Source organism: Candoia aspera, chromosome 6 (genome assembly GCF_035149785.1).
Source record: "Candoia aspera isolate rCanAsp1 chromosome 6, rCanAsp1.hap2, whole genome shotgun sequence".
NCBI classification, from domain to species: domain Eukaryota; kingdom Metazoa; phylum Chordata; class Lepidosauria; order Squamata; family Boidae; genus Candoia; species Candoia aspera.
In genome coordinates this window covers 29,513,963-29,541,366 of record NC_086158.1, presented here as the reverse complement: position 1 = coordinate 29,541,366, position 27,404 = coordinate 29,513,963, and the positions used below count along the sequence as shown (strand labels likewise).

General features: G+C 38.2%; 1 protein-coding gene across 1 annotated transcript; it reads left to right on the top strand.

The window, feature by feature from the left end:
• The first annotated feature begins 461 nt into the window (after positions 1–461).
• Positions 462–27,404, top strand: TRPC1 (transient receptor potential cation channel subfamily C member 1). Its single transcript, XM_063306639.1, has 13 exons — positions 462–703; positions 1,311–1,465; positions 1,644–1,745; positions 2,556–2,758; positions 4,446–4,577; positions 5,961–6,156; positions 7,464–7,800; positions 10,723–10,862; positions 11,376–11,519; positions 13,554–13,729; positions 15,163–15,364; positions 15,729–15,923; positions 26,412–27,404. Exons 1-13 carry the CDS (start codon positions 568–570, stop codon positions 26,637–26,639), a joined length of 2,346 nt encoding a protein of 781 aa, XP_063162709.1. The 5' UTR covers positions 462–567; the 3' UTR covers positions 26,640–27,404.

The window sequence follows — 27,404 nt, the reverse complement described above, 5'->3', positions numbered from 1 at the left end:
TGCATGAAACTTGGCAGGGAAAAGAGACCTGCTGAATGACCGCCCATGTGCGTGCGTGTCCGCGCACGGCTGCGCGCGTGCTAGGGGCAATTCCAAGGAAGCTGCAAACAGGACCTGCTTTTACGTTCAGGGTTATATTTCCTCCCCTTACAATTTGATCAGCCAACCGCTCGATCATCTACGGACTGACGCGGCCCCTGCTGCTCTCCTCTTTGTTCCCCCGCGTTTTTGACAACGGGATGGAGACCGCCCGCTTCTGTCGCCCACCTTCTGTGGAAACGGTTGGAACGGGCGGCCGTTAACGGTCTTCAGAAGCGGAGGAAGAGAGAACAGAACGAAAAGGCGCTTTGCGCGTGCGCGCGGAGCCTTCGACCGCTCGCGCTCCGGTTTGACAGCTCTGCGTCTTTCGCTCTCCCTTCGGCTGGCGCGTGAGGCCTGCCTCTTTCGAGTGAATCCCAGCGGAGTTGTCGGTCTGGGGGACGGGGAGGAGGAGGAGAGGAGGAGGAGGAAGGTGGCTTTCCAGAGCGGCCTCTCCGATGAGCCTCAGCCTACTGCGGGGCCGGCGCTATGGCTGCTCTGTACCAGAGCGCAGACCCGTCGGCCTCGGCTTCCCCGAACAAGCTGCTGGCGCTGAAGGATGTCCGGCAGGTGAAGGAGGAGACCACCCTGGACGAAAAGCTGTTCCTGCTGGCCTGCGACAAAGGTAGATCTCTGTCTCTCGCTTTTTCCTCCATTTCCGTAAGAAAACGGTTTTCTTCCGACCCGCATTATTAGCCGGCGGCGGGCCTTCGTCCAGGAATCCGCCCAGCATCCAAGCGATCAGCGCCTGAAGAGGCCGGGATTCCGCTCCTTATTCCTGGACGTATCCAGGATGAGACACTTAATCCGGATCATAAACAGAAAGTGATTCGTAGAAAGGGGTAGCACTCTGGCTCTGACCACAGGGTGATGGTTGTATTGAGGAAGAACAACAGCAAAGGTGTCTAAAGCGCCCATCTTTTCCTCCCTTTCCCTTTTATGGGAATGTGCGTCTGTCAGCTTGGTTGCTGGAGGGTCTTGGCTAAACAGCCCAAAGTAATGAGGTTGACAGGCAGCCCCGTTGTAACGTGTGGTTGCTTTTGCTCATTCTTCTCTATTCCTACATTTTAAAAGTGGACGGGGGAAGAGGGTGATTTTCAGGAAATGCTTCCTTTTTGTAATCAAGATTTACATGTAGCTGACTTATTGAGGGGTACAGTAAATATTTTTAAAAATCACTAAAAATTAAAATCTAAAATGCTAAAATAGGTTTTTGTATATTATTGGTTTAGGTGATTATTACATGGTGAAGAGACTTTTAGAAGAGAATAGTTCTGGGGAGATGAACATAAATTGTGTGGATGTGCTTGGGAGAAATGCTATTACCATAACTATTGAAAATGAGAATCTAGACATTCTACAGCTTCTGTTGGATTATGGATGTCAGGTACTGTGACTTTGTTCAGTTAATAACATCAGTATAAATTTGAAATTTCTGTTCTTTTTGCCTGCCCTTTCAGAACAGTATCTATCCAAGTTTCACTTCCTTTCTGTAACTTAACAATGTGTATTTTCTTCCATGGTAGAAAGTAGTTTGTTATGATTTGTGCTTTAATTTTCTTCAGTCTACAGATGCATTATTGGTGGCCATTGACTCAGAAGTTGTGGGAGCTGTTGATATATTACTTAATCATCGACCAAAGCGATCCAGTAGACCAACAATTGTTGTTAGTATTGCTTTAATTCTGTTTGAGGGTGCTTTTCATGATACTCAAATCTTTGAGTTAAGCGTATATTTGATGATGGGAAAATTTTGATCTTGGAAACTTTGGACAGCAAATGTAAGACTTTTTGATTATATATATGAAAAGGGGCAAAATTATTCATTTATTATTTATAATTATTTATTAGATTTATATCCAGGAATTCAGAGTGACATATACAGCACTCTGTCTACTCACTTTTCCCTACAACAACAATCCTGTGAGTTATATTGGGCAGTGAGCTTCCATGGGTGAGGGTCGACTATTTTACTGATTATTTATAAAGGATAAGGATTTTAAAAGTATTAGCTTAACAATTATTGGCACTCTGCTGCTTGAATTATAAATAATCAGACTGAAGGTTGTCTTAGAAAAGATTTCAAGTAAACATTTTTTTTCATCATTTCGAATACTGTTACACAAAAGTGTGCTTGCAGCTTTGGGTACTTAAGAGGGAGGAACATGTAAGAAGCATAACTGAATTTAGCCATTCTGCTTCTTGATGGCCAGTCCCTAAAAGAAAGAGGAATAGCATTTGTACATTAGAACCTTATATGCCTTTTTCATTTCAGGAAATAATTCTTTGTGTAACAAAATGTATTCAGTTAAATTTGTCAGTCATTGCATTCAGTTTAGTAATTTTGAAATTAAAAATGTATAAGACCTTAAAGTATATGTTTTTGTTTCAAATTAGATGTGTCTTAGATTTGATCTCTGCATTAGCAATTAATAAAGCTTAATTTAGTTTCTCAGACTTTTGTCTGTCTCTTGCAGAAATTAATGGAACGTATTCAGAATCCAGAATATTCAACAACTATGGATGTTGCACCTGTCATTTTAGCTGCTCACCGTAACAACTATGAAATTCTTACAATGCTGTTAAAACAGGATGTCTCGCTACCCAAACCTCATGCTGTGGGGTGTGAATGTACATTATGTACAGCCAAGAACAAAAAAGATAGTCTACGACACTCAAGGTTACAATAATTAGGGTTGTAATTTGTGCATGCAGTTTTCCCACTGTTTTTAAGTAATAACCACAAAGAACCTTAGTTTAGATTTTAGAAGAAACTGAACGCTCATGACAAGGATGTATTTCATGGAGTGTATAGCTTTGCTTGCAAAAGATGTTAGATTCAGTCCCTGCCATCTAGAATTGGGAAAAAATAATTGGATAACTGTTTATGGTAATTATACATTAGTGAACAAGATGGTTTAATGATCTCACTGGTTGTAAATCAGTTTCCTACTGTATTCCTAGCAGTCCTGGAGAGAGGCTTTTGTAAACAAGGAACTTTTTTTTTTTCTTTCATGTTACTATAAATTGCTAATATGTAGCCAGGCTTGTAAAATACTTTTGGGTAAAAACATGTGGATTTACATGAAGACATTCTTAATAGCAATTAGTTGTCATTCTTTTGAAATGACATAAAGGAATTAAAACATGTACAGTGTTATTTTTCTATTAGATCAAGAGAGTACTCTTAACAATTTAGATCTCTACATAATTCAACATCTGTAACTTACCGCTGAGCCATTTTCTCATAGAAACACAGATAAAACAGAATTCATTAATGTGGATTAAAACAGCAGAACAATACTTGCTTGTTTTGTCTTCCTAAAGCTCAGTAGGTAAGGGGCCAATATGACATTGGGTGAAAACTGTTCCATACTTATGCATATCCTAAGTATCCACTCCCAAACAGACTGCAGAGGAGATTCTACTTGGAGAAGGCAGCTCTGAAGCTAATGGGGAATTTAACCATGTAAGGTTTTACAATATAGGTCAAAACCAACATTTTGAATTGTACTTGGGAACATATTGGCAACCAATGCAGCAATGGAAGAACTAATGTTTTTCCCATATAGTGGCTTTCACCAGGCAGCAAGCAGAGTTGCATTCTGTACCAGCTGTAGTTTCTGGGTATTCTTCAGAGGCAGCCCAAAATAGAATGCATCGCAGTAGTCCACTCCAGAGGTGATAAAGGCATGAGTCACTATTGCGAAGTTTTCCTTCTCCCCAAAAGACTGCAATTGGCACAAAAACAGAAGCTGGGGTAAAGGCCCTTTTGGCCAGAACTTCCACCTATTGATCAATCAGAAACTGAATCCAGAAAGATACCCAATCATTGACCTGCTTCTTCAGGGAGAGTACAATCGCATCTAGAGTCAAACAGGAACTGAAATCAAACCAGATTGTCTACATGCAAAAAGGATCTCTGTTGTACAAGGAATCTATTTTGCCACATCCAGTCGCTCGCAGCCTCCAATGCTAGATAGGAACATGTTTGTTATGTTCTTGTCATGAAATTACAAATGGTGGATATAATATCCCAAATTGTCCCAGTTGTTTTGAGTAGGATTAATGTGTTTGCACGTCTTGAGAATTTTAATCTAAAACAATTGTCCTTTGAGCAATAGTGGATGGCACAGTCCATCTTATAATCAAGTCTTTAATAAAAGTTCTCAGTATTTAAACTAAAAACTGCTAAGAACTTTCTTAGAACATGTGCCTTGGTGATGGAGGGAATTCTTTTGCTTACTGGTAATGGTATATAAATATATCAGATTTCTAAAACAGATTTCATATTAACAATAGTTGAAATGATTAATCAGATGAAAACTGCTTGTCTTAAGATGTGTTCTGTAACATTGCCACTGCAGATTTCGTCTTGATATTTATCGATGTTTGGCTAGTCCTGCCTTAATAATGTTGACAGAAGAGGATCCAATTCTGAGAGCCTTTGAACTTAGTACAGACTTAAGAGAATTAAGCCTTGTAGAAGTTGAATTCAGGTATGGATAATATGTATTACTATTGCATTTTCAGCAGCATGATATAATTAGATGCAGCATACCACAAGTGAGCAGGGCTCACAATATACATCTTGTAAAATGAGAATTTATAATGCAAACTCATTAATGTTTACTGAGAAATGAGTCACACATTTCTATAGCTCTTATTCCCAGCCAAACATACTAAGGATTGTACTCATAATCTCCAAATAAAATATTTGAATGTCTTGTTACTAAGGAACAAGTACCAAATGCAAATGCAAAGCATAACTGTTTTAAACTAATGGTATGGATTTGTAATTAACTTAGAAGGTCCTGCATAGACTTCAAAGATTTATAGCAAATGACTACTTAAGGGCAAATCTACACTGGATGTTGCTGTGTTTCTTTTTGTTTCAATCACAATTACTCTGGTTATATGTCAGTAATTACTGGAGAATAATAAGGGAGGTTTAAATACACATACAGACATATCTTGATAGATCACAGTGGCAAACCACTTTGGCACTGTTGCCAAGAAAAATATATGGTTCATCCATGAATAATTTATTCCCTACGTTGATAACGTAATTCCATTCTGCATGGCAATGAAATGAATTGTTTTAATTTCTAGAGCAAACAATCCATAGGCATCACTGAGGACTTTAAAAGATAAAGTCTCCTTCAAGTCAGGCTTGAGTCCTGGTGGCTTCATGGATATCATCCTAAAACCCTGAAATTTCCTGGTGATTTGCAATCCAAATACTAACTAAGCTTCCACAATTAGTAAAAATCAACACAGTGCTGCTGCCATCTCTAACATTTATTAATTTTATTAATTTGTTTTTACAATATTTATAACCTATCTCAGTCCTAACAAAGGGTGCAACAAAGCACCACCCCCAAACGTATTAAAACTTATATAATAAAAATCAGCCATAATTCTAGTATATGAAATGTGTCTTTCTCTTAACTTAAGGGATACTTTATGAAAATCAGGTTAAATTATTTATTTAAATTATTGATATCTTAGATTTATATCCCACCTTTCTTCTAGGAAGGCAACATACAGTACATAGCATTCCCTCTTCCAGATTTTTCCCATAGCAACTGCCCTATGAAAGTAGGTTGAGTTGAGAGAGAATGACTGATGCAGTCATCCATATCTGAGGGATTTGAACCTGGATCCCCCTGGTCCTAGTCCAGCACCTTAACTACTGTACCAGCTTTCCTTTTTAAAAGTTTGTCCTTTTTCAGTGATTTAAATAATTTATTTGAACCATCTTGATTTTAGCTCTTTCCAATCTGGTATCTACTTTTGTTCAGGAAGGACCTTTCTTCTTTTTTGTTTGCACAGTAAGTGAAATTAGCATTAGAAGTAAGGTTTCTCAACTTATTTCCTAGAAATGATTACGAAGAACTAGCCCAGCAGTGTAAAACCTTTGCTAAAGATTTGCTTGCTCAGGCACGGAATTCCCGGGAGCTTGAAGTTATATTGAATCATACTGCAAGTGATGAGCATGTGGATAAACGAGGATTGCTAGAAGAGAGAATGAATTTGAGTCGCCTAAAGCTTGCCATTAAGTACAACCAAAAGGAAGTATGTCAATTTTGGTTTATTAAATATACAATCCTCTAACAAATAGATGAGATAAAACAGATAAGTATCTTAGTAAGTTTCCAACTTCTAACAATTACAAAAATTATAGTACTAATTCAATAAAATCTATTAAATTTCTAATGGAAACAAAATGTGAATTAGCAGCCTAGCCCAATACTTTTTTGTGTAGGACAGTGGTCAATGTATTCATGTGGCAAGATCATGAATGGCAAGGGAGAATTAATGCTATGTTGGTATGAGTTCCTTATTACAGCTCAGCAGGTTTCCCTGCTTTGCTGCTCTGGTTCTCACCACATACATCTGTTGTGGCACAGTGTTTTGCTTTTACTTCACCCTGTTCCTATTGGCTGGCATTATGTAATGGTAATGAAGTTGCTGAAGTTAATTGCCTCTATCGATTGAAGGATAAAATATGGTGCAAGGTTTTTGTGCAGAAGATGACTGGCACTAATGTAACCAATACTTTCATATTGCAGTCCTCACTTGAACATTTTTGAAGTTTCATTTTGTGCTCAGCATTTCCAGTCATATTGGGTTTTTTTATTATTATATCTGCCTGCAAGTCAGTAACTGTTGTTACAATTCTGCTGTTTTTTATGTTGGAGAAAAGCCATACATGTTGCCATATTTTAACCCTGGCAAGGCTTTAGTACTGTGTGTGTCTGTATGTGTATATTTAAAGAGAGTTACTCTGCAAAATGGGAGATCTGTTTCACACATAGTTCTGGGAAAGCAGAACCAGAAGTAATAGATATTGTGGGATATGGTTGCCGTAACAATTAACATTTTAAATATAATTCACATTTTATTATTTTGGGGAACCAGTGGTGTGTGTGTGTGTCTGTGTGTTTGTGTGAATCAAACTAGTCAGTCCAACAAAAGCAACACACCCTGTCACAATGCAGGCCTTGCCTTTTGTGTACATGTGTGTTTGATGTGACATATACAATAGGTTAAAAAGAGGTGGAGCTTACAGCGCAGTGCAACTTTCATCATTCTGATGAAAGCAGCTGGGGCAGTGGGCACCATACAAACATTTTTTGCAATTAATTGTTCTAGTATTAGCAAACATATAAAATGAGAATGAATATTTGCTTTAAACATACAATGAAGTTCAATTGATTGCTTGTATTTAATTATACAGAATTTACATGTTTAAAATGAACTTACCCTCCAAATACAATTATTGTAGCTAATTATTTCTGTCAACTTTGTTAAACAAAGAATGTAAGTCATTGGCTCCTTTAGAAAGTGCTTATTTATGTAAAAATATTTTTCTATTACAGTTTGTTTCTCAGTCTAATTGCCAGCAGTTTCTCAATACTGTCTGGTTCGGACAAATGGCTGGTTACCGCCGCAAGCATACATTTAAGAAGATTTTGACAGTCTTGACAGTTGGCATCTTTTGGCCACTACTATCTTTTTGCTATTTACTGGCACCACGATCTCGAATAGGCAGAATAATTCATACTCCTTTTATGAAATTTATCATTCATGGAGCTTCATATTTTACATTTCTGTTATTGCTTAATTTGTACTCTCTTGTCTACAATGAAGATAAGAAAAACACAATGGGACCAGCATTAGAGAGAATAGACTATCTTCTAATACTGTGGCTCATTGGTAAGTATAAAGAATACTAAACTGTTAAAATGCTGACTTTCTCACCCTCCATTTTGCTTAATAATGTGTAGTACTGTGAATAAACGTTAGATGGCCATCTTGTGTACTGTGTAGGGCTCCTTACTTATATGGGGAAAAGTCTAGATTTCCTACAAGAAGTCCACAGAATACTTGCTATATTAATGCCCAAAATTGTTGTCAAATTTATAATTATTGTTGTTATATTGTTATTTTAATGTTATTTTCTGTTATTTCTGACAGAAAACATGAAATCTTATAAAATAGTGAAAACCTATTTTTAAAATAAATATAATGTAAAAACCTTCATGAGTTAACTAGTTATAGACTGGAACTGGGGACACCAGGTTCAACTCTAGCTGGCCATCAAATTCACTCCGTGATCTTGCATTCTTTAAGGAAGAGCAGTACATAAAGGTAGTATTAACAAACGTTTCTGACCAGTTTTGTAGTGCAATTTTGTAGTTTCAGTCTATGAGAAATGCCTGCTTAAAAAATGAACCTATACCAGCAGATAAGTTGTCCAACCCTGTTGTTCTCTCAGAACACAGCTTCTGAAATAGCCTTCAGAAGTTCTCCAATTCTGAGCAAAACTACTGTTTCTCCATGGTGAGGAGCAAGAGAGAAATGGTAATATTAACTGCATTGGAATCATGTGAGTCTGCATGTGTGTGCCTGTGTAGAAGTAACAGGCATGAAGAATCTCCAGCCTGTAGGCTTTATACAGTCCACTAGGTTTTCCCAACCAGCTCAGTTGAGTTTTCTTAATGGTCTCATCTTCTCTACAGCAAAACTCCATAGTAGCTTGTGGTCCTTTTCACTACTGACTGACAGCCCTTGAAATTGTGTGACCAGAAAGAAAGCAATCCTCTTGCCAGACAGGTTTCTACAACCTTGAATTAAAACCATTCTATTTTTATTATTTTTTCATTTTTTATTGTTAGCTGGGCAGAAAGGCAACCTGTAAATCAAACAAATAAATGCCCACCTCCAATACACATACAGTGCTGATCTACTTAATATCAGCATGGAAACAACTATTTTTCATTACCCAGCCACTGGTGGTAAAGAAAAGTAGTAAGACTCTGTAGGCTATAGAAAGAGCATCAGAAGCTGCATTCTGGATGCAGGATACTGATTTGTTTGTTACAGTGGTTATAAGCCACATAGTCTTATAAATATTATAATTATACTAATATAAAATAAAATAAAATAATAAGACCTCTGGGCAGAACATAAATGAACTGAATTGAATTGCCTGTATGCATGATGGCAGAGTTAGAAAAATGTGTGCTTCAGTCACATAAAAAGTTATAATAACAGGAAGGCAGAAGATAGCAGAATAGATGCAGATGGAGTATTCTCATTCTTGCATCAGGTCTATGTCTGTAAATGTGTTAGTTGATCCTTCAAGAATCAGCAACTCTAGTAGAACCAGCAAGGGGGAGCAGAGACAATATCTCTCAGTATCATTGCTTTTTAAGGCTGTGTAAAGCATTCAGAATTTTGGAAAGCGTATTAGCATAAGGAAAGCAACTATATTCTCTGGAAGGGCTGTCTCATTGTGTGCTTGTGTGCACATGGAGAATGCTTCTGCTGGAACTGCCAGCAAAGTAGCTGTGCATGGACATACATGTACAGGCAGTAGGGGACAGTCTTTGAAACAGCCATACAAGCTTTCCAAAGGATGTGCCTGCTTTCATATGTCACATGAAAGGATGGGTAACTTTGTTTGCCTTAATCTGCTTTGTAAAACACTTTTTCCTAATGCTTTGCACCACTCATGGCTTTTTAAAATAAATCCAACAAGCTTTGGTTTGATTTTATGTGAATCAATAAACTTGCAAATCATATTTTTGTTCCCTAAGACTGACATAATCCTATGAAATAATAATTGCTCCATACATTTGGTATGTTCATTTGCTGGAACTCTCTACATAGCTGTGGAGGCATTTGATAGCCTTAAAGAACCAACATTTTTTACTGTGCTATCCATTAAGACTTAAAATATCTTCAGACCTTTACTACAGAAAGAGTAATACTAGGAAGTGATGCCAGTTACAGAAATATAATTTTTCATAGTAAGATGTGAAAACATCTGCAGTCCTTAAACATTACTTCTTTTTAATCACACTGATGATGAGATTGAAAGAGAAAGGTATTAAATGGGAAAGAATGCCAAAAAGTAAATAAAGCCACAAAACGAAGCTATTACAGCATGACCCATGGAGCTCTTTATAAGCTTTGAACATAATAGTTCAGCTTATTGTCACATTTACATCATATCAAAGTTTTGGCCTGTAGGAATATTTTGCATTTTAAAAACATGCCAGTGAACAAATGGCTGCTGTAGTAATGAGGCTGATCACAAGATGATGTGAATTCCTTCAGTCAAGTTGCTGTGCCATCTGCTACTTGCCAGTGGCTAAATAGCTTACCAGTTGTTAGTACCAGATTTAACTTAGCATGTTGTATGAACATATTGTTTTTGGCATCTGAGGTTTCCCTCTAATACAAATATATTAAATACATTTTTCCATTGGCTGACAGTTGGAAAAAAAGCTGTTGAAAAATATCTAGGGAGGGAGAGAAAACCCACTCATATTCTTAGCAATGTAGTCTTATCCTAAAACAATATTGTATAATATTTATGATTAAATATTATTGCATATTTATAGTAGAAGATTAATTTTTATAAGGTAACATTCTTTTATTTGGAATGTACTGATCATTATCTAGTTCAGGTTCAGTATTGTGTTATCATATATTGTAGTATCATTGTAAGCTGTCTCTGTCACTAAAAACTCCTTGGAATGAGTTGTCCTTATTAGAGTGACTGTGTTATTTAAAATTATAGCCAGACAATATTGAGATTGCTTACCCTTTTTCTTTCTCTGTTCTAAGGAATGGTATGGTCAGATGTTAAAAGACTTTGGTATGATGGCTTGGAAGACTTTTTAGAAGAATCACGAAATCAACTTAGTTTTGTCATGAATTCTCTGTATTTGGCAACTTTTGCTCTCAAAGTAGTTGCCCATAATAAGGTAAATGGTGATTGTAAATTAACATCAGTATTGAATTACTGTATTTTTCAAGAATTGAAGTTTTAAAGACATTTCATTCTTAAAATTGTCTGGTATGTTTTTGAGTTTAGACTGTATAAATTTAGTGCTGCTACAGGAAGTAGACATTTTATTTATTTATTTATTTAAATTTATTGGCTGCCCATCTCCAGTGGACTCTGGGCGGTGCACAAAACTAAGAGAGACATAAAAACACTAAATCAGTGTAAAGAGCTTGCAGTGTTTCTTGTTGTTTGCTAAAATGCTTTTTAGGATAAATAAATAAATATTTTACACACACACACACACACACACACGTATACATATACATACTGTATTTCACATAGATACTTTAGTAACCACTTTGCTGTATAGTAACATATTAAATGATGCACTATTAATTTAATGCCAGAAGAAATGTGTTTCATGAGAGATACTGCTAAATTATTCATCTGTTATAACTGAAGTAATGGCAGTTTTGTTTAAAAATTCCAGTTCCATGATTTTGCTGAGAGGAAGGATTGGGATGCTTTCCATCCTACACTTGTGGCTGAAGGTCTCTTTGCTTTTGCTAATGTTCTCAGTTATCTTCGACTGTTCTTCATGTATACAACAAGCTCCGTCCTGGGTCCACTTCAGGTACCTTGTTACATGGCTTTTGCATATTGGTGTGATAGTAGCATATGAGCACCATTGTTAGATTTACTGTGGGTCTCTAGTTTTTCAGATCTAGACCTTCTTAATTTAATGAAACCCACTAAAATCAGTGAGTGTATACACAGTTGCCCTGTTGTTTGTTGAACTAGCTATGTAGGCTTATGCCTATATGGGTAAGGCGTGGTTGCTTCATTGAATCAAAATTGTAGAAACAAAATTAGAATTAAATTCCACATGGCTCAACTGGTAATATTTATTTATTTATAAAACAATCCATTATTTATTTATATATTCTTAGTGTATCAAGGGGCACTGTTTTTTTCCTCACTATAGCTGAACATTCAAATATGTACATAAATGTGAATATGCATAAATTGAGAACCAGTTTGGTATAGTGGTTAAGGCTTCAGGCTAGAAACTGGGAGACTGTGAGTTCTAGTCCTGCCTTAGGCACAAAGCCAGCTGGGAGACCTTGGGCCAGTCACTCTCTCTCAGCCCTAGGAAGGAGGCAATGGCAAACCACTTCTGAAAGACCTTGCCAAGAAAACTGCAGAGACTTGTCCAGGCAGTTTCCAAGAATCAGACACAATTGAACAGATTTAAAAAATGTGCATAAGTAAATAAGTAGTATCTATGAAATATTGGAGGAGAGAGTTCTGTTGTCTGTATTTATTTATTTATATCTTATCAGTTTTTAATCACAATTTCTCTTGAAAATTCCTGATTAATCTTTTTATAACCATTAAAAGTACAGGCTTGAATTCACCTTGAAAAGATTCAATATGTAATTTAATTAATTAATTAATTCTTCGAATTTCTATCACACTTCAAATTTCTATCATACATTTCTATCACTATCAATTTATGTGCTGAAGCTACAACGTGCATTTTCATTAGTCCTCTGTAAGCAAAGTCAGCATTCTAATATACCCAAACAGGCAACAAACACTCCATTCAATGAGACACTGAAACTGAAATGACTACAGATATAGCAATTGCCAACACTCTGCTTTACAGAAATAGAAGGTAACCTTTAAATACCTATAAATGGCATCCCATCAAATGAAATGTGAGGCATATTAGTGCAATACATCCATATCCATAGATATTGACAAAATAGTAAATTTTGCTTAATCATCAATCCTTATTTGAAAAGCTACTAAAAATTGGGTAAGTTTTTAGATTCATTATAAATCATTTCATGGAAATATTGGTGTCAAAAATACCATAGAAATATCTTAATTAAATAAATTACTGCTATAAAAATAGTTCTAATTGAAATGGTTAATTATGTGAAAAATGGTTATTAAGGGAAAAGAGTTGGAAACACATTTTATTTATATGCTAACATATATTATACACATAATTCTAAGTGAAATCAGTGATTAAACTGCAGTTCATTTTAACAGGGACCAGGTGGAGATTATCAGTTGTAAAGCTCTATGAACAGTTTGAAATATGTGGTGCTAAATTATTTGTGAAACATTAGGAACGTTTTACTCCTATTACTTCCAGGGTTTCAGGGGGAGGGGAGGGAGGATTAAGAGTTAAAGTTAACCCTAGATATATTTCCTCAAAATGGAGATGTATAGGGCTATAATTTTCAGCAGGGAGAAAGGTCAGTAAATAGGTAGATTTACTTTTAAGTAAACAATAATAGAAATGTAAATAGGTTTTTAAAATAGGTAACTTCCTGTGATCTGGTTTCATACTGTCTTTAGTCATTAAATTTTAGAGGACAGTATAATTGTTTATATATATTTTAATTAATAGTTGCTATTTTAAACTGAATATTTAGAATACTATTTATCTTTTCATTTTGATTGAAATGAAATGAAATGAAACATTCCATTAATTCACTTAGTGAAACACATAGTTGTTTTACTCTTTTGTGATATCATAGGAATATGGTTGGAATTTTCTGCTTGTCTACTTTTTTCTATTTTTTTTTTCAATATGCAGTTACCTGGTGTTTCGTAACAGTTTAATTAATATCCAGGACTATGTATTTTACAGATTTCAATGGGGCAGATGTTGCAAGACTTTGGAAAATTTCTTGGTATGTTCCTTTTGGTATTGTTCTCATTCACGATTGGGTTGACTCAACTGTATGATAAAGGATTTACTGTCAATGAAGAGAAGGACTGCGCTGGGATTTTTTGTGAACAGCAAAGCAATGACACATTCCACTCGTAAGTTTCAGTGCTTTCTGGCTGTGCATATTGCTTGTGCTTTGCTTGCACTTAGGGTGAACATGCTAATTACTAGAAGCTTTCTAATTGTGCTGCCAGCTTGATAATAAAATTGCCAATTCCCTTACCTTAAAATTTTTGTTGATTCCATAACGTATTTAAACGGCATTTCACCAGCATGTAATTGGCTTTAAGAAAAGATAATTTTACTACAGTCTTGTTTACACAAATAGATTTTGCTTGTTAATTATATAATATACCCTACAAAGCAATCATAATGGTACATTTTGTATTTGATATCAAAATGCATTCAATAATAAGTTAACTCCTGTTATCATCCAGAAGGATACAATTGAAATTGCAACAGCTGTCTTTTCTCTCATGCTCACAACTGGAAAAAGAGTTATACCACACCTCCACCACCACTTCTTCCCTCTCCATTTGTACTGTCCAATACCATAGCTGTTTTATTAAAAAAGTTCAAACAATTCTTGACACAGTAGCCACTCATCCTAGAAGCAAATATGATTAGCTGTCTCTTATATACTTCAGCATGGATGTCCATGCCACTTTACATGTGTTTAACCATAACTCAAAAGGGACGCGGTGGTGCTGCGGGTTAAACCGCTGAGCTGTCGATCGGAAGGTCGGCGGTTCGAAACCGCGCGGCGGGGTGAGCTCCCGTTGTTAATCCCAGCTCCTGCTCACTTAGCAGTTCGAAAACATGCAAATGTGAGTAGATCAATAGGTACTGCTTCGGCGGGAAGGTAACGGCGTTCCGTGTCGTCATGCTGGCCACATGACCCGGAAGTGTCCTATGGACAACGCCGGCTCCAAGGCTTAGAAACGGAGATGAGTACCGCCCCCTAGAGTCGGACTCGACTGGACTTTACGTCAAGGGAAACCTTTACCTTTACCTAACCATAACTCTGTTCCATCTTACTTCTGTGTTAATCTCAGGACTTTAAAATTTTGCATGAATTTATGTTAATATATTAGTGTTTATTACTATATTTAAAATTTTTTTCACTACTGTATTTTAAAATGTTTAAATATATATTTTGAGACAAAAATTGATGTATGTAAACCAATGCAGATTAAAATCCAACGCACATATTAGTTCAAGGAGTAGCAATGGAGTCATTTCAGATCCACATTTATAAAGGTCATTTTTATCCTGCAAAACACATATTATGGAGTACTTGCTGTTTTCACACTAAGTTTCACTTTGCTGTCTACTGTACAGTAGCATGTGCTTCCTCTCTCTCACTAGGCTCCTATATAATTTTAGAGCTAAAACATTCCAATGAATTAGAATAGAGTTATTTCTCATTTTAATCTGGATTTTAAAAACCATGAGCAATACAGCACATTTACTCTTTCTTTATGTGTTTTCAAGGGTTATCTAACCAAAGTTTTTTTTCTATCCTTAGGTTTATTGGCACCTGCTTTGCCCTATTTTGGTATATATTCTCCCTTGCACATGTAGCTATATTTGTCACCAGATTTAGTTATGGTGAAGAATTGCAGTCTTTTGTGGGTGCTGTTATTGTTGGCACATATAATGTAGTAGTTGTGATTGTTCTTACCAAGCTTTTAGTGGCGATGCTTCATAAAAGTTTTCAGCTAATAGCAGTAAGTACTTATAGGGTTTATTGTTTTTATTGCTTTAATAACACAATTTCAGCTCTGAATAATAATGTGCTTCTGATAGGATATGGAATTTGCCATTTTCAGTGAATACTTTAGAAATGCCTGAAGAACACTGATAGAACTCATCTGTCTTCATCAATAATTTATGAGCTAAATCCTGTCTGCAGTGGGGGGAGGAGTCAAAAGAGTCAAGATGGTGATTGAACTGTCTTTTATGTTTGTGTGACACACATTAAAAAGGAACAGGACTTAGAGGTAGCACCCAGTGTTTTGACATAAAGCTGTGTTTAAATTAATCATGATTTAGCAAAATTTCTGAAATATTTATATATTTTAAATAATTTAGAATCATGAGGATAAAGAATGGAAGTTTGCTCGTGCGAAGCTCTGGCTTAGCTATTTTGATGATAAATGCACGCTACCTCCACCTTTCAATATCATTCCTTCTCCCAAAACAATCTGCTATATATTTAACAGTCTCAGTAAGTGGATTTCTTCTCATACATCATCGGGCAAAGTTAAGCGGCAGAACAGTTTAAAGGTAAGGAAATATATATATTTAGTTTTTTATTGTTCATTCATTAATTTGGAAGATTTATATAGCCATCTAAGGGACGCGGTGGCGCTGCGGATTAAACCGCTGAGCTGTCGATCGGAAGGTTGGCGGTTCGAAACCGCGCGGCGGGGTGAGCTCCCGTTGTTAATCCCAGCTCCTGCTCACCTAGCAGTTCGAAAACATGCAAATGTGAGTAGATCAATAGGTACCGCTTCGGCGGGAAGGTAACGGCGTTCCGAGTCATCATGCTGGCCACATGACCCGGAAGTGTCTATGACAACGCCGGCTCCAAGGCTTAGAAACGGAGATGAGCACCGCCCCCTAGAGTCGGACTCGACTGGACTTTACGTCAAGGGAAACCTTTACCTTTACCTATATAGCCATCTAACATATGTAATTGTAACTCTGGGCAGTGACATCAAATAACCTCTCCCAAATAATATTGCAAATACAAATCATACATCAACAAAAAGCAAAACCCATAAACAAATGCATCAAACAATATATAGCTGGGCCCATCAATTGCACATTCCATGTCCCAAAAGATGGGTTCATATATTGCCTTGGCCCAACCCCTGGGGAAAATCCAAATTTTTAAAGCTTTCCTGAAGGCTAACAGGGCACAGGGAGAGAGAGAATTCCAAAGGATAGGCAACACAACACTGCAACAGAAAAGACATGCCTCCTAGGTCCTATCAGATGACATTACCTCAAGGAGGAGACCTGGAGCATGCCTATCCTGTAAAGCAGTGCTTCCCAAACCTGGGTAAATTACCCAAAATTGGGCAAAAGTGTTTTTTCTTTGGGTAATGACACACAAACCCATTAAATTGACTTAAAGTATTTTACCTACATTGGTAAAAAGAACTTTCTGATGAACCATTTGGAGTAATGAAGGAAAAGGTTTGGGAAGCACTCCTGTAAAGTGTGCGGGACAGGCAGAAATAACTGGAGACAGGTAGTCCTGCAAATAACCGGGTCCTGTGCCAGGTAGAGATTTGTGGGTGATAATCAGCATCTTGAATTGCACTCGGAAAGCTTTTGGGAGCCAGTGCAGCTTGCAAAGTAGTGTTAGACAAGGGTACCATTTTCTCATAGAAAACAAATACAGTATCACAGTCTCTGAACTATTTTCATCTGTACTTAACCTATTTTATCCTGAGGGTTGGGCAACCTTTCAGTGGTTGAGCCTGAACTCATCACTCTGATTGCAATCCTAAACTGCAGTTGTGTTTTTTCTACTGGCTACTTGGGTTCAGTTCGTAAAGCATACTGACCTGTACTTAAATAACTAAATAAAAATCTGAAGGACTGCCTCTCTCCAGTCATCTCTGCCCATCCAGTTCAGTTCAGCAGGGCAGGCATGCTCTGGGTCCTGTCAATTAAAGAATGTCATCTCAGGAACTGTGCCTCCTCTGTTGCAATTCATGCCCTCTGGAATGACCTTCTTCTAGAGATTCATGTGACTCCCACCCTTATGACACTGAGTCCTCATTGACGTTCTTTGGGAAAGGGTGATTGTGGAATCCCCTTTTGTCCTTTTGCCTGTTTAGTTTGGTTTAGTTTTGTTCTTGTTTTGAATACTTTGCTCTTCCAGTTAGTTGTATCTTTTTATTTATACATATTAGTTTTTATTGTAAGCTGCCCAGAATAGTTTGGGAGTTGGGCAGCCATAAATAAATAAATAACATTTCATCTTTTAGTTACACATTAATAGATGAAATATTATAATAGTATACCTGATTGCCAATTTTGCAAGCTACCATAGAATAAAAATGCCCTCAAAAGAAAAAAAAAATTCAAATGCTACTTGCCTCATTTTCTGACCTCTGCTGTGGTAGTCCTTCAGCAAAGGATCGTTACCTTGTCATGGTGCTGGAGCTTGAGCACCTCAATGATGCCATGAGCTAAACCGTGAAGGGCCACCCAAGACAGGAAGGTCATGACAGAGAGGTCAGACTAAATGCGATCCCTGGGGAAGGTAATGGCAACCCACCCCAGTATTCTTGCCGTGAAAACTAAATGGATCAGTACAACCAGAGATATGTCGGTATACTATCGGAAGATGAGACTCCCAGGTCGGAAGATGGTCAAAATGCTACTGGGGAGGAACAGAGGATGAGTTCAACTAGCCCTAGATGTGATGACGCAGCTAGCTCAAAGCTGAAAGGACGGCTAGCGGCCGACGGTGCTGGTGGTGAACGGCGAATCTGATGTTCTAAGGATCAACACACCATTGGAACCTGGAATTTAAGATCTATGAGCCAGGGCAAATTGGATGTGGTTATTGGTGAGATGTCAAGATTAAAGATAGACATTTTGGGCGTCAGTGAACTGAAATGGACTGGAATGGGCCACTTCACATCAAATGACCACCAGATCTACTACTGTGGACAAGAGGACCACAGAAGAAATGGAGTAGCCTTCATAATTAATAGTAAAGTGGCTAAAGCAGTGCTTGGATACAATCCAAAAAACGATGGAATGATCTCAATTTGAACTCAGGGCAAGCCATCTAACATCACAGTAATCCAAATATATGCCCCAACCACAGATGCTGAAGAAGCTGAAGTAGAGCAGTTCTATGAGGATCTGCAGCACCTACTGGATAATGCGCCTAAAAGAGACGTTATTTTTATCACAGGAGACTGGAATGCTAAGGTGGGCAGTCAAATGACAACTGGAATTACATGTAAGCATGGCCTGGGAGAACAAAACGAAGCAGGACATAGGCTGATAGAATTTTGCCAAGACAATTCACTCTGCATAACAAACACTCTCTTCCAACAACCTAAGAGACGGCTTTATACATGGACTTCACCAGATGGACAACACAGAAATGAGATTGACTACATCCTTTGCAGCCAAAGGTGGCGGACATCTATACAGTCGGTAAAAACAAGACCTGGAGCTGACTGTAGTTCAGATCACGAACTTCTCATTGCACAATTTAGGATCAGACTAAAGAGATTAGGGAAGCCCCACAGATCAGCTAGATATGAGCTCACTAATATTCCTAAGGAATATGCAGTGGAGGTGAAGAATAGATTTAAGGGACTGGATTTAGTAGATAGAATCCCGGAAGAACTATGGCCAGAAGTTCACAACATTGTTCAGGAGGCGGCAACAAAATACATCCCAAAGAAAGAGAAAACCAAGAAGGCAAAATGGCTGTCTGCTGAGACACTAGAAGTAGCCCAAGAAAGAAGGAAAGCAAAAGGCAACAGTGATAGGGGGAGATATGCCCAATTAAAGGCAAAATTCCAGAGGTTAGCCAGAAGAGATAAGGAATTATTTTTAAACAAGCAATGCGCGGAAGTGGAAGAAGACAATAGAATAGGAAGGACAAGAGACCTCTTCCAGAAAATTAGAAACATTGGAGGTAAATTCCAGGGAAAAATGGGTATGATCAAAAACAAAGATGGCAAGGACCTAACAGAAGAAGAAGAGATCAAGAAAAGGTGGCAAGAATATACGGAAGACCTGTATAGGAAGGATAACAATATCAGGGATAGCTTTGACGGTGTGGTCAGTGAGCTAGAGCCAGACATCCTGAAGAGTGAGGTTGAGTGGGCCTTAAGAAGCATTGCTAATAACAAGGCAGCAGGAGACGACGGCATCCCAGCTGAACTGTTCAAAATCTTGCAAGATGACGCTGTCAAGGTAATGCATGCTATATGCCAGCAAATTTGGAAAACACAAGAATGGCCATCAGATTGGAAAAAATCAACTTATATCCCCATATCAAAAAAGGGAAACACTAAAGAATGTTCAAACTATTGAACAGTGGCACTCATTTCACATGCCTGTAAGGTAATGCTCAAGATCCTGCAAGGTAGACTTCAGCAATTCATGGAGTGAGAATTGCCAGATGTACAAGCTGGGTTTAGAAAAGGCAGAGGAACTAGGGACCAAATTGCCAATATCCGCTGGATAATGGAAAAAGCCAGGGAGTTTCAGAAAAACATCTATTTCTGTTTTATTGACTATTCTAAAGCCTTTGACTGTGTGGACCATAACAAACTGTGGCAAGTTCTTAGCGATATGGGAATACCAAGTCATCCTGTATGCCTCCTGAAGAATCTATATAATGACCAAGTAGAAACAGTAAGAACAGACCATGGAGCAACGGACTGGTTTAAGATTGGGAAAGGAGTACGGCAGGGCTGTATACTCTCACCCTACCTATTCAACTTGTATGCAGAACACATCATGCGACATGCTGGGCTTGAGGAATCCAAGGCTGGAGTTAAAATCGCTGGAAGAAATGTTAACAATCTCAGATATGCAGATGATACCACTTTGATGGCTGAAAGCGAAGAGGAACTGAGGAGCCTTATGATGAAAGTGAAAGAAAAAAGTGCAAAAGCTGGCCTGCAGCTAAACCTCAAAAAAACCAAGATTATGGCAACCAGCTTGATTGATAACTGGCAAATAGAGGGAGAAAATGTAGAAGCAGTGAAATAATTTGTATTTCTAAGTGTGAAGAGCAATGACCAATCTCGATAAAATAGTTAAGAGCAGAGACATCACACTGACAACAAAGGTCCGCATAGTTAAAGCAATGGTGTTCCCCATAGTAACATATGGCTGTGAGAGCTGGACCATAAGGAAGGCTGAGAGAAGGAAGATAGATGCTTTGGAACTGTGGTGTTGGAGGAAAATTCTGAGAGTGCCTTGGACTGCAAGAAGATCAAACCAGTCCATCCTCCAGGAAATAAAGCCAGACTGCTCACTTGAGGGAATGATATTAAAGGCAAAACTGAAATACTTTGGCCACATAATGAGAAGACAGGACACCCTGGAGAAGATGCTGATGCTAGGGAGAGTGGAGGGCAAAAGGAAGAGGGGCTGACTAAGGGCAAGGTGGATGGATGATATTCTACAGGTGACGGACTCATCCCTGGGGGAGCTGGGGGTGTTGACGAGCGACAGGAAGCTCTGGCGTGGGCTGGTCCATGAAGTTACGGAGTCGGAAGCTACTGAACGAATAAACAGTGCTGTGGTAGTCAATCACAAACAACAGTAAAATGTGAAAGAATAGTCTCAAGTCCCTTCCCAGATAAAGAAAGGTCTATCAGTTATTTTGGTGGTCTGTCAGATGACTTTTTGTTCTAAAAGTCCTAAAGCTTCACTTTTGTTTTCTACTACGACACTAGTCTTTATCTGTATGAACAACTGTATTATAAAAAAAGGTGCACTTTTTTCTTTCTGTAATTCCTTCTTGACCACTAATGAATACATCCAATAGTGCAGTAACCACTTTAAAACAGGAAAGTGTACTTACTGTACTTAGACTGTAGCCATTAATGTTACTTTATTTATTTATTTGATTGATTGATTTCTATAGCCGCCCAGCTCAACAAGTGACTCTGGGCGGCTTGTTTATATAGTTCCTAGTTTAGCATAAAATCGTATATTTTATTTATTTATTTAATTTTTATCCTGCCTTTCTGTTTTAGCTACAGAAAAGTCAGCTGTTTCTAAGTCTATTTCTGAATTTTTCTTGAAAAAATGTAAGGTAATACATGAAATATTATAAAAGTATATCTGATTAAAATAGGTTATATATTTTTAGGATAGTCACATGCATATGTATTCAGAAAATGGTTACAGTATTGAATTAGGACCAGGGAGATCAGGTGCAAATCCACTGAGTCATAGAAAATTGAATCCCATCTCTCAGCTTAATAAAATATAAGAAGAGAGATTCTTGTATGTGCTACCTTGAGCTCCTGGAGGAAAAGCAGAATATACAGGCAGTCCTTGCTTAACAACCACAATTTAGCCTGGAGTTTTGGTTGCTAAGTGAAGTGAACTTTTTGCAATGGTTGTTAAGTGGACCACGTGGTCATTAAGTGGACCACGTGGTCATTAAGCGAATCACAATGTTCCCCATTGATTTTGCTTGCCAGAAGCCAGCTGGGAAAGTAGAAAATGGCGATCTCATGACCACAGGACACTGTGATGGTCATAAATGCAAACTGGTTGCCAAGTGCCCAAATTATGATCATGTGACCATGGGGCCTGTCAGCTTGCCTCTGACTTGGAAAGTGAAACTATTTCCGAGACAGAGGAGGAATTGGAAACTTACCGGACTGGAATTGGAGAAACGAAACTCCAGCATGATGCAGCAGAGCGGGAAGAGCTTACAATGCTGATTGGGCGAGATCTGGAGGAGGATTTGAATACGCCAATCAGTGCACACCAGAGATGGGCTGAAAAGCGTGTGAAGGAGAAGGCAGCTCAATTGGCTGCAGGAGACTCCAAGTGCGCCAAAAATGTCATGAGTATGGATGGTGAGCAGGAGGAGGCCCCTATCCAGGGGGGGAAATGCATGTGTAGTTTAGAGACTTTGAGCTGTCATTCGAAGAAACCCAGAACAGACCCGCCTTGAGTTTTGGGGTTTATCTGTCTGGGTTTTCCCACGCTTCTTCAGTTTGGTAGGATTTTCTGTCTACAATAGCAGTTAAATAAAACACTAGAGACTTTCTCCTTGTCTCAGCTTGGTTTTTGCTTAGCTAGGACAAAAAATAGGGATAAAAGGCAGCCGCATGGACAGCGAGCTGCCGGAGACAACCGATCCTCTAACTCTGCAGCTTTGGGAGAAGAATCCTTACTGGAATCGGAGTCAGCGTCTGTGGCCAAAGAGGAACCAGCGCTCGAGCTTCACTTCGAAGACAGATTGAATCCTGCTTCCGCTGCCAGCAAGGATACAGAGTCTGCTGTGCCCAGCAGCCTTCATCTTGCTTCTAGCCGTGAATCTCCACGATACCTTCAGCGGTGTGAGTCGGCTTCAGCTTTCCAGTGCCGCCACCTGTCCACAGTTCTACGTGACTGCACATTGCAGACCCCAGCGTGTTCAGAAGTTTCACACCTATCCTGTTCGGGATCTGGATTCATGGACCACAAGGTCCTTCCAGCCGAGTCCAGCTGAGTTCCACGTTCCAAGCCTTGCTCCAAGTCTCCAGTTCAGTGAATCCAGCCTAGTCTGAGGCTTCTAGCCAAGTTCCAAGCCTTGCTGCAAGTTTCCAGTTCAACGAATCCAGCCTAGTCTGAGGCTTCCAGCCGAGTCCAGTTTAGTTCCCAGTTCCAAGTTCCAAGCCTTGCTCCAAGTCTCCAGTTCAGTGAATCCAGCCTAGTCCGAGGCTTCCAGCCTAGTTCCCAGTTCCAAGCCTTGCTCCAGATCTCCAGTCCAGAGAATCCAGCCTAGTCCAGGGCTTCCAGGTAAGTCCAGCCTAGATCCAAGTTCCAAGTCTTGCTTCAAGTCTCCAGTCCAGAGGTTCCAGTCCAGTCCGGGGCTTCCAGCCGATCCCAGCCCTGTTCCAGTTTCAAGCCTTGTCTTCAAGTCTTCGGTTCAGAGTAACCAGCCTAGTCCAGAACCACGAGCAGAGCTTAACATTGCTCTGAGTTCAGGTCCTGCTCCAAGCCGCTAGCTCATCCTTTTCTGCTGCTGGTAGTCCTGTTCCAGGTCCAGTGAGTCAGAGATTCAGCGTTAATGTCATTCCACTACTGTTCCAGTTCGAGAACTGTTGCCTCCAGCCTTTTTGTTCCAGTTGGATCCAGTCAGCGCAGTTGGGCTTGTTTAACCCAGTTTTGCATATCAAGGACTTATTTATGGTAAATAGTTATTAATAAAGAATATTCTTTGAGAACCTGTCTGGTGCTTAGTCTGAACAGGACAGGGACACTGCAACAGTCATAAGTGTGAGGACCGGTCATAAGTTATTTTTTCCAGCACCATTGTAAGTCCAAATGGTCACTAAACAAATGGTTGTTAAGTGAGGACTACCTGTAAATCTAACAAAGGTTAAGAAGGTTTACAGCCTACTTCAGGTGACCACAATAGGACATCTGTGAACATCTCCATTAGCATTTGTCAGACCTCCTGACCCACTGATTCTTTATAAAAATAAGAAATTATCAGGCTGCAAAGCAAAATGTGACATGTATCTTTATTTCCAAGGTTGCCTTTGAACTCCACATGCCACAGTGAGCCACATAAATTTAAAGGAAGGTTGGGGTATGGAAAGTTTGAGAGGGAAAAAGCTGCTGGGGAGCATTCTCACTGGTTCTCATAAATGAGTGATTTGTGACTGGCCATGCCTACCGTATTAAGCATATTTGTAATGGAAAGCATAATTTGTTGGGCTAGAAATATACTACATACTTTAGAAATTAAATTTTAATCTATATATCAAATAAAATAATGTTGGAACCTTGTAACTTTTATAAAATAATTTTATGGAAATAAATAATAGGATAATCAAATTTAAAACAATATTTTAATAGGAAATATGAGCTTGCTCAGTTTTACACGATTACTGAAATTTGGACTCTGTTTTTGAGACAGATATTCTCACTTCTCATTTATTTCGGATCAATGTTTGCTCTTTAAAGCAACAACTAACCTGACATTGCTGCCAATTTGTCCAGGCTGAGGAGGAACAAGTACTGCCAGAAATCCAGTTTGGGGCTTACAAGGCATCAGTCAGCCTTTCTTTCTGATTTGCTCAAACAAGCTGAAAACCAGCTTCTCCAGGGAGACAGGAAAAGAGCTCTGACAATGATCCTGCCTTATGTACACAAGCCCCCTGAAATGTGTGACACACAGCCCTCAAATTTGCTTGTGGCCCTACTCCACGGTTCACAGCTCACTATTTGAAACTGGAAGATTTTGGGCATCAAGAAGCTAATTACTCCTTTTGTATTGCAATATAATATTGTCTTCTTTCCCACAAGTCTGTTATGAACAATTTAAAAGCAGCATTTGACATCCTTTCTGCTTCACCTCAAAATATTATTTAAGGATTTGAAGTCTGGATGCAAAAAAACAATAAAATAACTGTAAAATGTAATACATAATGGTAAAATACGTTAAATCCAAATCTAAATTTTGAAAGATGATGCCAATTCTAGTCTTCCTATACCAAACGCTAATTTAAAAATTGTTCAGTGACCTTTTAATCAAAACAGCAACAGGAAACATGGAGGCTTCTTAGTTTTACAGCTGTTTGAAGAAATATATCTAAGGTGCTGTTTTATTAGTTATGGTAATTATCTGTGATCCTTTTGATAAGGAAAACAATTGAAGAATCATTCTATAAAAGAGAGGTGTTTTTGTTTTAGGGCAAGCGTATTTTAACATGCACTGGAAAACATCAATTCTGAGCCAGATTGCTAATCAGTTGTTACTCAAGATTATAAACTTTCTTGTACAGGTAGTCCTCGCTTAATGACCGTTCATTTAACGATGGTCTGAAGTTACAACAGCCTTGGGAAAAGTGCTTTATGACCTGTATTTGCACTTACAATCATCACAAATCATCACACCACTCCCACGGTCATGTGATCGCAATTCCGGCCCACATTTATGACCAGTTGCAGCATTCTGTGGTCACGTGATTGTGATTTGCGACCTTTTTTTGCTGGTTTCCAGCAAAAAAGGTCCATTGGGGAAGCTGAATTCGCTTAATGACTGTGATGATTCACTTAATGACCCATGATTTGCTTAACAACTGTCGTAAAAATGGTTGTTTAATCAAGTCCGGTCATGTGGTGATTCACGTAACAATCATACTGCTTAACAACCAATTTTCTGATCCCTATTGTGGTTGTTAAGTGAGGACTACCTGTACTTAGTTTTCGATTATGAACACTTGTTACTGTAGATAAGTAGATGCACATTTGTACATAGATAATTGTCTAATTTTTCATCAGCCTTACCAGGTAGACCAGACAGGAAACACAACCAGTTCAGTTAATTCTAGAATCTTGCAAGTGTGAAAGTACAATTCTCCTCCCTACTCTTTTACTCCCAAGAAATTAGGGATGGTCTCTTCTGAGCCTCTTGCCCTGCCTACTATTCAGCTGTGGACTATGCTGTCTCTAATCTGACCGTTCCCTGGGCAGCATCTCTGGTCCCGGTCTCCCAGGGTCATTCCCACATACCATTACACCAATAGAGGTTGCTGGGGTGGTAGCTTCTGTACAATTTCAGAATTTATCCTGGTCATTACTGTATGCATATTCTGTATACTGCCTGAAGTTCAGTAAGTAGACTTTTATTGCAAATAAATAAATATAAATAAATAAATGGGGATAAAGTGACTTCTGAGACACAATCTTTATAGCAGTCAGCTCAGACATTACAAAACCGGCCAGATTAGTCAAAAGTTGTCATTAATCCAAAGGAAATGGTTAAATGTTAAAACATTTACAATAGGAAGTTGCAACTTAGTTATTTGTTCGGCTTTATTGCAGCTGCTGACCAATCTTATTGGCCATCATTTGCAGTTTATTCATGGAATTTGTGACATTTGGGAAAGACTTTATTTGGGTGGTTAGCCTGTAGTGATGATGGAGTTTGATTTCCTGTGAGATTTTGGATATCCAAAGAATTTAGATTAATATTCAGTTTTAAAAAATGATTTGCCATACTCATTTATCTAATATGTCATTATTTACTTAAAGGAGTGGAGAAATTTGAAGCAAAAGAGAGATGAAAATTACCAAAAGGTGATGTGTTGTTTAGTCCATCGTTACTTGACTTCCATGAGACAGAGAATGCAAAGTACTGACCAGGCCACAGTAGAAAACCTGAATGAACTCAGGCAAGATTTATCAAAATTCCGAAATGAAATGAGAGACTTGCTTGGTTTTCGGACATCAAAGTATGCCATATTTTATCAAAGAAACTAATTTTCAAACTTTTCTAATGGTTCAACTCAGGCACCTACACTTGCAGGGTGTTGGGTAGGGAGGGAATCTGGTTCAAAAAAAGTAATTTTATTAATATATTTTTAAAATGCAATGTATAAACTGTTGCCAGATTCTGTTGTGAAACAATAACTGGTGATTTTGAATTAATTTGAAGCTTATGATGTATATGGTATGTAAACTGTATATAGTCTGCTAAATGGAAATATTTTGTTATATGTCAGATTTGATATTCTCATTATCATATAGACATCAGACCAATTTACCTGTACACTGTTGCACTTTTGAGAAGGGGATGATGTTTAATTTTTTTTTTCTTTTCCATGTATGAAATGAAGGCACAAATTATTTTGACATGTTTTCAACAGTTGTACCTTTCTAAATTAATATAGACACGAACCAGTTTTTAGCATATTTTTAAAGGCTTTATTTCTGAAAAGGCTGTCAATTAAGTTCGTAATACCATTTTTAAAGGATTCTTTTGGAGTTGGGCTAATATTGAAAGGCCCTATTGTCATCTCTGTGACACTTTTGGTCCTCAAAGGCTGATGAATGATACCAAAGAATTTAATACTTTGGAACTGAATTTATGGTTTCATTTTTATGTAAAATGGTGGCTGAGTAAAATTTCATAGAGAAAATCTGAAGGTGCCATTTTTATCTGTATCTCTAGCACCTATTTATATCAAGTTGTTTCCAAGATGCAGTACTTGAAATAATGGATTTCATTAGATTTCATTATCTGCT

Excerpts from the sequence above, each read along its gene's own strand:
- TRPC1 (XM_063306639.1), top strand. The coding sequence starts at position 568 with ATGGCTGCTCTGTACCAGAGCGCAGACCCGTCGGCCTCGGCTTCCCCG. Across the intron at positions 704-1,310 it reads CCTGCTGGCCTGCGACAAAG|GTGATTATTACATGGTGAAG; the intron begins GTAGATCTCTGT and ends TTATTGGTTTAG. Across the intron at positions 7,801-10,722 it reads TCTAATACTGTGGCTCATTG|GAATGGTATGGTCAGATGTT; the intron begins GTAAGTATAAAG and ends CTCTGTTCTAAG.